The sequence below is a fragment of the Ptychodera flava genome, chromosome 9 (assembly GCF_041260155.1).
Source record: "Ptychodera flava strain L36383 chromosome 9, AS_Pfla_20210202, whole genome shotgun sequence".
NCBI classification, from domain to species: domain Eukaryota; kingdom Metazoa; phylum Hemichordata; class Enteropneusta; family Ptychoderidae; genus Ptychodera; species Ptychodera flava.
The window spans coordinates 15,045,114-15,056,314 of record NC_091936.1 but is presented as its reverse complement, the minus strand read 5'-3'; the positions used below and the strand labels follow the sequence as shown (position 1 = coordinate 15,056,314).

The 11,201-nt window shown below is 38.2% G+C and overlaps 1 protein-coding gene across 1 annotated transcript in view; it reads right to left on the bottom strand.

Annotated features, from left to right (window-relative positions):
* The window catches only part of LOC139140114 (alcohol dehydrogenase-like), a 125,971-nt gene extending 116,766 nt beyond the window's left edge, over positions 1-9,205 (bottom strand). Inside the window, exons 1-2 of the mRNA XM_070709145.1 lie at positions 9,156-9,205; positions 1,105-1,237 (exon numbers count right to left, since the gene is read on the bottom strand). Coding sequence (XP_070565246.1) covers positions 1,105-1,221 — 117 coding nt within the window. The 5' untranslated portion in view covers positions 1,222-1,237; positions 9,156-9,205. The remainder of the gene's footprint in view (positions 1-1,104; positions 1,238-9,155) is intronic.
* Positions 9,206-11,201: the final 1,996 nt, after the last annotated feature.

Sequence of the window (11,201 nt, the reverse complement as noted above, 5' to 3'; positions counted from 1 at the left end):
TAATACATAATGTATATTTATTGTAGTGGGCCGTCGAAGGCGGCCCGCCGGTAAAGAGGGTCAATCATGGCCATTGCATGAAGTAAACCTAATTGAAGTGGACCGCCAAAGGCGTCTGCCCGTTAAGAGGGTCATGGGTAATACATAATGTATATTTATTGTAGTGGGCCGCCGAAGGCGGCCCGCCGGTAAAGAGGGTCGATCATGGCCATGGCATAAAGTGAACTTTATTGTTGGTATTATGTTTTTGAAATGTGGTGACCCCCCCTTTCCTACCAGTGAAAAAGCGATGACCCCCCCTTTGCGGATTCCAAAATTATGATGACCCCCCCCTGGATTTTGCCGGCCCCCCCCCGGCCGTAAAAACTGAACGGTACCTAACAGGGCGTCCGCGCGGGCCCCGTCCACGCTTAGCGATGGACGACGCCATGTTGAATCTGTGAAGATTCTAGTACACATGCGCAGATATAACGTAGCTGCGTACTCTTGCTGTGGAGGCCGATTAAACGGGTGCGGCACCCGTTTAATAATTATTTTGTTCGCATTTAAACGTCCAGTCACGAACGAAGGTCGATGATACGCGTATGCACGCCCAATAGTAAGTTCATCTACAGGGACAAATCGTGGTTTGAATGTAAAATCATGAAAATAATGTCAAAAGTTCCAGCTCTTGGGGCTTTAACAGATCATTGATATGATTGAATAATGCAAGTTGACGCAGTGTCTGCATGCCTCTCGAATTTTCGCGCGAGAGTTCGCAACTATGAAAAGATAATGTGTATGACAAAGACTAAAACAATCACTCGACTCCTACTTTAATACTCAAAATTGAAACAAAGTTATCGCTAAGGCACTACACTGATGTTTTATAATTGGACGGACTTTTAAAGCCGTCTTGATGTCCATTATTGACTCAATTACAGGACAAGGTGTAGGACGAAGGCAGCGTCTAGATTACAGTTTGAAAGTTCAACACATTCTTTATATCGCTACACATCAAGAAATTGATAATTGTAATGTGGAAAGCATTAATGTAGTCTTGCAGTATTCATGTAAGACAAAATTGTTGATTATGTTAGCTATTTATGAGTAATTAAACAATACCTTAATTATTGCGCCCTCTGATGGCAGAGCTGGAAATTCATAGTCGATGATGTATTGTAGATCTTTCGGGTAACACTCGAACATTTTCACACACTTCATAGTTTTACAATCCGCCATATCTACCACTGGTTACCTAACATTAAAAAGAAAGAAAGCATTTTGAATTCAGTGTGATTTTATATCATGTTGTCGCCGTATTATCTTTCTTGGACCATGTTTCGTAGTTCGACATTGTTTGAAGACAATGCCAAGTTCGCATTCTCCCCATTCAGTGCACAAATACACCCTAAAATAAGCATTACGAAAGCTTATTTTCATATTCTACCCCTTTGGTTTAGATTGTTTATGCACGTGCGCAGCTCAATTGAAACGTTTTATCATTAGTTAAACACGACTCCATTGTGTACTGATTGCCATCGTTCAGCGAGTTCGTATCTCGCACCATAAACTAAAGGTCAAGGTATTCCACCCCATGTGTAACATATCGCTTACTATCGCTGATATATCAATGAATTGTCGTTTAGCAGCTGTTATAGTTTTTCTGCTATGTTTTATAAGTAAATAACTTGGTTTATTACCGTGAAAAGTAGTAGTAGTACACTTCACAAGTCATAACAGGCAAATACAAAATTTACATTTCAGTGGTAATGTGGAGCCAGAAAATATAGCTGTTCGCTAGTCGAGCCTGGCCCATTTACAAAATTTAAATTAGTCAGGTCAACACGTACGCTGTTATACAAAGAGTTCTACAAACATTATTTTATATTTATATGATACAAATTTGATATCAGAGCGAGGTATTCCTGAAAATTCATACACAATGATGTGACGACTATTGTGATTTAACTAGTTCACTGTAGGTATTCCTGTAACAGATACTCTCTCAGTGCTTTTGTAAAGCTATGCCTGGAAGTATGAGCTTTAATTACATTAGGCAACGAGTTCCATAGTTGAGCACCCGTGTACGAAATTGCCGATTGACCTTTACATGTGTACATTTTCGGCAATGTTAAATCATCCCTACTTTTTGACGGGTGTCATAACAATGATCCACAACTTGGAAATAGTCTATCATGGGATGTGTAACATTTTGATGATATAAATCAAACACAAATTACCAACAAGCAACTTGTAAAGCTTATAAACATCTAAGATGCGTAATTTAAAAAATAAAGGTAATGACGGCGTTCTTAATCCAGAAAAAGTTATTGTTCGCATACACATTTTCTGCGTGATGAGAATGGAATTTAAATAGGATGAATACGTATTTCCCCATACTTCTAAACCATATGTAATGTATGGTTGTATAAATGATTTATAAAGTAATACTAATACATTTTGTGGTACAAAATTTCTTATTCTAAAAAGAATTCCTGCCTTCATTCTAATTAGTGCGTTGACTCTAGTAATATGTTGTTTCCAAGTTAGGTTCTCATCTATATTTACACCAACAAATGACGCTTGATCAGACTGAATTAAAGGCACACTTTTAACACAGATATTACCATGTAAATACACCGATTTACGTTTCTGGTGAAAAAATACATAGGTGGTTTTCTTAATATTTATAGTGAGCTTGTTTGCATCACACCAACAGATTACATCTCTCAACTGGTTTTCTACTAGTGAAAGGTCTATACATTTCGTATCACTCGAGTATGTGTGGAAAAGATTCGAATCATCTGCAAACAGTCGGAAATCAAAGTAGTCAGATGAATTAGGTAGGTCATTTATGTAAATCAAAAACAGGGTCGGTCCAAGTATTGATCCCTGAGGCACTCCACACGTAACTGGCAATTTCATAGAACTAATACCATCTGCAGAAACATATTGGAATCTCTGATTTAAATAATCAGTAAACCAACGAATGGGGTTTCCTCTGACACCATAATTATGGAGCTTTGATAAAAGAATAGAGTGGTCAATAGTGTCAAACGCTTTGGCGAAGTCTAGAAAAATTCCTATTGTAGTATTTCCCTTGTCAATTTGTTGCGTCAAATTGTTCAGTAAATTAATTAATGACAGTTTTGCACTGTGTTTCTCTCGAAATCCATACTGATGTTTGTAGAGGAGATTATACTTATTTAAAAACGTAACTAATCGATTATTTACAATCCTCTCCAAGATTTTGCTAAGAAGTGGTAGCACAGAGATAGGTCGATAATTTCCAGGAATGTCTCTTGACCCTTTCTTAAAAATTGGAACTACTCGGGCTACTTTTAGGGCATTTGGGAATCGACAACTTGTAAAAGATAGATTGAAAATATAACAAAGAGGTCCAGAAATGTGTTCTGCAGCGTTGACTAACAGTTTTGCTGACCATTGTCATAACCAACGGCTTTTTTCATGTCAAGCCTGTTCAATTGACTAACAATTTCAGCTTCACATGTAGGAAATAGAAAAAAAGACTGATTTGAGGGGTGTGAGAGAAACTCCTCATATGAAGAACTAGAGCTACAAATTTTACTCGCCAAGCTTGGACCAATACCCGTAAAAACTTGTTAAAACCATCTACAATATCTTGAGGGTTATTGTAAGTTAACGGAGTACCCTCATCTGCATTTACAATGAGCTGGTCAGGCAAACAAGTACATGGCTTTCTGTTACGAGAGCCAAGCACTTCATTGATGGTATTCCAAGTTGCTTTTGAATTTCCATGATTTTCCCTAAAAAGGGTAGCGTAGTAATCTCGTTTTGCAAACCTTAAAACTGTTGTCAGTACATTTCTATAACGTTTATACTTGGAGACTTTGCTCATTTCATGACCTGATTTAATAACCTCAGCATATAAAGAGTGTTTTTTGTTAATTGACTTTCTTATTGATTTAGTAATCCATGGTTTACGTTTTAAGACAGATTTAAGTGACCGTGATACTATTGGAGCATGTCTATTACAACATTCAATAAAAATTGAAAGAAAATTATTATAAGCTTCATTTACATCATTATGCATGTAAACCTTATTCCAAGTTTGTCTTGACAGCTCTTGTCTGAAATTATCTGGAGAAAAATTCTTAAAACTTCTATAAAATACTGTATCGGTCTGAGATACACTACTATTGGTGTAGATATTCTCAAAGATTGTGAACACTGGTAGATGGTCGGAGATATCTCCAACTAAAGTACCAGAGTAGACTGGACAATGGTTTATATTGGTATAAATATGGTCAATAATAGTTTTGGAGGTATTTGTAATTCGTGTTGGCGTTAAAATGAGCTGTTTAAGATCTAAACATGTCAATTTCGTATAAAACTGTTCTACACTATTATCTTGTTTTGAGAAGTCCATATTTAGATCACCAATTAGAATGCAATGTGTTTTGTCAAGTTTGATACTATCTAGTACTTCTAAAATACTATTTTCAAATTCTCTTATGCTTGTATTTGGTTTTCTATATATGATACCTATAATGAAAGAGTAATTTTTATCACAAACTTCTAGCCACAGTGACTCCGAGTGCAACACTCGAAAAGATAATACTTTATATTTTAGAGAACTATGGATGTAAGCAGCAACACCACCTCCCCTTCCCATTTCTCGACAGTTGTATTCTAATGCATAAGAGTTCAGATTGAACATGTCACTGTTATTCATATTCCAAGTTTCAGAGACTCCTATAATTTTAAACTTCTCATTCAATAAGTCCTCGTACAAAGTTTGAAATCTTCGAAATTTCTATTCAGTGAGCGTACATTTACATGAGAAATTGCTAAAGACTGATCGAGTTTGGAATTAAAGTGTCATTGAAATAGGAGGGAGTAATGGGAGCGTCCATACATTCAACTCTCTGGATATTCTCATTTACAAAAGTATCCATACTAAACTTAAATCACTCAAAATTTTAGATAACTACTTCAATTTTTTGTTGTTGACATATTTCAAGTCTAAACTATCTTCATCAGGTCTCTCTCGTTACGAATCACTATTGACCGCATACCTTGATCTTTTTTCACATATATAATTCCGTTGTGTGACCATAAGAATTTATATCTCAAAGCTTTCCGCTTTTCATTGGATTGTCTAAGTAAATTGCGTCTATATGTTGTCAAATTCTCATTAACAAAATATTATTCTTAACTGTGTAACCTAGCATGTCCGTTGTCGTGTTTTTTATCTTCTTTCTGTCCTTATATATCTTGTCACGTTTCTGTCGCCTTGTAAATCGTACGATAATCGGTCTTGGTCTTGGTCTTCGCTGTTCTGTGTCGCCTCTTTCTTGAGCTTGTGCATCTTGTCGTCCAACTCGATGTGTTACTTCTATGTCTTCTTGTACAATGTCTCCGTCGATTTTTTTCAGTACTTGCATCGCCACGTTATCGGTATTCTCGTCAGGGATTTCAGGGATACCATGTAGTTCCAGATTTCCCCTTCTACTGTACTGATTTTGTTCCTCAACTTCTCTTTCCAGCTCAGTCAATCTTTTCTCCAGGTTTTCATTTCTTTGTAGCAATTGTATATTTTTGGTCTCCAGTGACTCCACCTTGCCTTTCAATTCTTCAACAATGTTGTTGAAGAATTCTAGTGACGTTGATATTGTCTTCTGTGTTTCTTGAACTTCCTGCATTGCAGACTGAAGAGCGGGCAAACATCTTAGCTGAGTATGAATGTCTGTTAGCTGGTTATTGATATGCATTATGGCAGTATCTGGTGGAGTTGTTGCATTGGCAGCGTCGTCTGAACTTTTCTTTCTAGCTGTTGGAAAGCGTCTCTGTTTGCACTCCAGGCACAGGTACAAGTCGCCTTGTGTGAATGTCACACCTCTCTTCCTTGGGCAGTCGTGGCACTGAGGCATTTTAGCTTCTGATTTACATACAGATGACAGATTGGAATGTTTGCATACAGATGGAATAAATCTGAATGCAGAACAATAGGTTTTCAAACGTACCTTGACTCAGTTCCCACAGATCACCAAAGGATATCAATATTGAAATCCTGAATTTTCATCATTTTTGGCAGGGAAATTACTGTTCTTTGCACAGTATCTGACGCTCGGAACATTCACAAACACGTTGCTGTGAGCATTGGTGGTATGTATCCACATACAAGGTTGAAAATTGATGAATTTGTGCACACGAAATGATCGGAATTCCTCTCAGTAAAACAGCGCCCTCAAATAGACAAAGTCGAAGAATTCTGAGCTCCAAAAAATATATCCAATACGGAGGTTTTAGATTAAAAATTCCGTCTTATGCACTTCCTGTAAGATTCACTTCAAAACAACTATGATAAGGGAGCCTTCAGAAATTACAGGGGGTGGGCCGGGGGAATTGGGGGAGGGTCACTTTTTGGAAACAGTTCAAGGGGGAGGGTCACTTTTTATAAACCTATCTTTGGGGGAGGGTCACTTTTGACAGAAGCTGATTTTATGGCCAAAACTTTGATTGTCCATGTGATATTTCAAGAATAGGAAATCACCAACAAAATACAAACACATTATGCACAAGTTTCACAAGCAAAGAAGATGCAGTGGTATCCTACATTAAACACGTTGAACAGTTAAAACTGATAAAAGACAAGATACAAACAAATATGCAACAGGTGGAAAAGTGTATATCAATTATCAAATGTACATAAATGCAAAGATAATTGTCAGTTTTATATTGGCAAAACATTGTGCATGGTTCTCTCATAGACAACCATGTACAGTAAACACTTTTCGGTGAAATTCCAAAATCAAATTTCTTGCACAACCATGGACTTATAACCGCACTAGTTTAATCAAAAACATAATATAAATAATCAAGAGTACACAAATGCAAAGATTTAACAATTTTTGTATTGGAAAAAATATTCATATTTTCATCATAGACTGCCATGCATAGTGAATCACATTTCGGTGAAATTCCAAAATCAAATTTCTTGCAAAACTATGGACTTGTAACCACTCTAGTCTAATCAAGAACATTGATATCAATAATCAAGAGTACACAAATGCAAAGATTTACCTATTTTTGTATTGAGAAAAAACTTTTCATAGTTTCATCATAGACACCATGGATAGTGAAGCAACGTTTCAGATGAAATTCAGAAATCAATTTCTCGTACACAAAATGCACATTTTATTTCCCAATTCAAGCAAAGTACATTTAAATACATTATCAAACATACATACCATACAGATATAGCATGTTTTGTGGGGAAAATTGTCAATAATTTGCCTGATAGACTCGATGTATTATGATTTGATATTTTTGGATGAAGCACTAAATCAGCCACATCTTGCTTTCTTATAGTTGCACAAAATATGGTGACCCTCCCTCAAATGCATGAAATACAATATCTCTTCAAACATTCTTGAGTGATAAATTGCGACTGTCCCTCCAAAAACACCAGCCCTCCCCTCTGTAATTTGTCCCTAACATAACAATTGAACCCATTGTTATGTTAATAAGCTGATACTGTTTTAGTTATTCCTGGGGAGAATACCGCAGAGGTTGTGGGGGGGGGGTCAAGTTTAGAATGTCGGACAAGGAGAGGGTCACATTTTAGACAGGAGGATAGGGAGGGTCACATTTTAGGGTACAGGTGTGCGCGAAATGCCCCCGGCCCACCCCCCTGTAATTACTGAAGGCTTGCTAAGCTTAATGATTGAATCATTCACACATATCACATTTGCATATAGGCATGGCGTTGCTGTACCAGCGACATAGTAAGGAGTCTCAGCATAAAGGTACGACTAAGTAACAAGATTGTAAAATGATGTCGCATTGTATTGTGTAATAGTCCCACCTTAGTGCGGCATTTCAAAACGATACTGATTTCACTACTATACCTCAAAAACTGTTGAAATACATACCTCCTCTCAGCACTTTCCGGGAGATCGGGCACTGAAGGACTCGACTCCAAATGCGAGTCGACAGCGTACAATCATTTGCATAGCGCATGTTGTTGTGACTTCTTTGTGACATGAAAAGTGTGGGCAAATTAACTTTGCTCATGAAAAGGAACTACTGAATATTGGCCTTGCGCAGTGCGTAGACAAGGCCACAGGTGCTCATGCAGCTAAACAGTGATTATTTCAGTGTGTGCTTAACCACTCTGAACAGTCAGAGTGTCTGTGGACAAACGTCTGTGAGAAATGTCTTCTGGTGATGTTCGCACTTACAAATGGTTCCGTAAAATTGTGATTCTGACGGATCACGTGTAAAGACACGTCTTTCAAAATGGGAGCGAGTCCCCACAAACTTGAGAGTTTGACCTGTCAGGTGCCGCCAACTGGTAAATTTCATCAATTTCGCAAAATCATCACAAAACATGTTTTGAAGGCTGATATACCAATTTTACTTATTTTTGACCTTGACCTAAAATTTGGAGGGGAAAGTAGAGCTGTTCGTAACTGCCCTCCCACTGGCATACACGGAAAATGTGCCCTCCCACTGAATTTTGATGCCTACTGGCCTCCAGTATCTATGGTCCGCCCCTCCCTCTCCCCACAACAGTTCAAGCTCCCCACTGCCTCTCCCCATTACTGAAATTCCCCTTGCCAACTAGATGCCCACTAGGCAACCCAGGTCAACACAAAACCGTGCCAGCAGTTAGCAGTGTACCTTGGAACATCGCTCCCCTCTAAGTTTGGCGCTTAATCTCCTCTCAAGTTCTATATCAACCACGGCTTTCCCCTCCCTCTATATATTTTCCGTTATCCACTTTCAAAATTTCATCCCCGCCCACTTAAAATAATGAATTTTCTTCCCCGCAAACAGTAAATATCGACTTTTTCTCTCCGCCCGCTGATATAGTTTTGAAAATTGCCCGCCCGCTGAAAAACTGCGCACTAACACCTGTTTGCACGAACAGCTTAGTTAGCGGTACCTGACCTGTCGGCCATAAGTATAACGATGACATCATGCACTACGTACAGTAGTTTGATATCTTGCCCGGGTGTTCTGGTTTTGCCGTCCAACCGTAAATAGCCAAGAAACAGCCACAACTCCCAGTCGCAAGCAAAACATTGAGCTACTCAGCTCTGCATGGCGGGGCTGTGCGTTACCGGGTATAGGACTAAAGCCGGTAACACACAGCCCTGCCACGCAGAGCTACGACTACTAACCTGCAGCAACACACTGACGAGTAAATCTTGGCCTTCGCACTTCGACAATTACCTCCAGGCTCTAGATCCGATGCAACGATGAAATCGGGACTGGTTAACCTCGCTCAACGGTATGAATTGTGTTAGAATGTGAAAGTGCGTACCGGTAAGTCAAGCCCCAGAAGCCTGCTCCGACGAGAGGCCAAAATCGTCCGCTGGGTACTTGATTGCAGCTGTTCAGAAACTGTCCGCCATGCTACAGTTTCTCTGCTGTGATGAGAGGCTGTTTACGCCGCGACCTTCACATGAACTCATGATGAACTCTCAACGTTTAACTGACAGTCAACATTTACATGTATGCCGCGCTTTAAATATCCCGTCGCACAATGCTGGCCCTCACTGTTGTTTCTTATCTTTCACATCGTTTTTCTTTTTCAAATTTAGGAGTGCAATTTTTGTGTTCCTGCGTCAACTCACAAAAACTGCACCATTCATTCTGAACGGAATATATTAAACTCGTCACTGCTTCACATATATTCACAGTTGCTTTCGACAGTGTTTTTCCGACACTTTTGTGTAGCCCATACAATAGTTTCTTGTTCTACCCACAAAATTGTCCCCAAAATATGATATTCAACTTGTCGTAAAATCTGTATGGCTTTAAGATTCAATTTCATTGCTGGTCTTTCTGATTTTTTCCCATACAGTATCCTTTCCAACCAAATTTCATATCGACTCGGAATAATCATTTGTTTTTGCAAAATTATGTTTTTAACTACATATATGAATGTGATATTGACTGGAAAGAAAAACAAACAAAATGTGATATCATAGATTTGAAGAAACCACTCCTGAGAAAATTTCGATCATGGTTCAAATCAGTTGATATAAGGGGGGTCAGGGAAATTCGTACGACTGACCTGAAGGTGTGGATCGTATATTCCTAACACTGTCGGTGTGCGAATTTCCAGTCGTATAATTATATGACATAATTCAATACAAAAAAGAGACATTTTAAATACAGGTTGGTCTTGACTTTTGCTCGACTTTGTATACATGGTTGTGCTTGTAGAGAAATTTGTATGTGAAAAGGTTTAAGGAAAGAATTAGCCATTAAAAAATTCCAAACCTTGGTCGAGTTACTGAAATGACTTCGTAGTCTTTTCAAGTCAGCTGGACCTACGTTCTATAGATTGTCTTTCATGTTTTCATTGCAAAACGATACTTTCTTGAATCTCACAGATCAACGTACGTGTAAAATGGAATAAAGGTAAAAGAACGAAATAAAGTGACATAAGATTTCACAAAGTACAGGATCCAACAGAGAGTCTATCATTGTGAAACTCAATCGATATGCGGTTTATTATAGCTCGCCCCTCAATTTCGTTGTTTTTCAACTTGTGCATAAGTTTTGGAACTTCGGATAACTTGTGCAGCTTGTAAGTAACCGGCGTCATCTGTGAGAAAAAGGTAGACGTAATCATGACAATCGGCCATTTCTATTGTTTAAAGGGTTATGTTGAACAGAAAATTAGTGAAACCCTGTGAATCAAAATAACCCTTATAATAAAACAACAAATATAATTCAACAGACAACTGTCCTGTATACAAAGCAAAATGTATATGTAGAGGGAGGTTGGAACTGCGTCTGTGCGACTTTATTGTTTAGAAAACGTATATTTTATGAACAATATCTAGATGTATCTCATCATCATGGCTGCAACGTTTAAATTCTACGAGGTACATTATGATAAACATGTTTAGACATACATCAATCACTAAAGTACCTTGGATATAGAGTTTGCACTGGTCGTATGGGTCACATAATGCAGTTCCGATGACACCTTCCTTGAACATCTACAATGTTGCCTTAAATATCTTTATTTTGAAGAAGGTGCAATGATCAGGGAGGGGTCTGTAAGGACGAGATAATCGTTCTTCGTTGTGGGTCCTTCACATTATCAATACATTGATATTTATAAAGTTCTTGTTTGGGCTGACCGAGTAGCTTGGCCGAACATGATGAAGTTGGTAGAGCAAAATGCATCATCTATATTCTTAATCTTG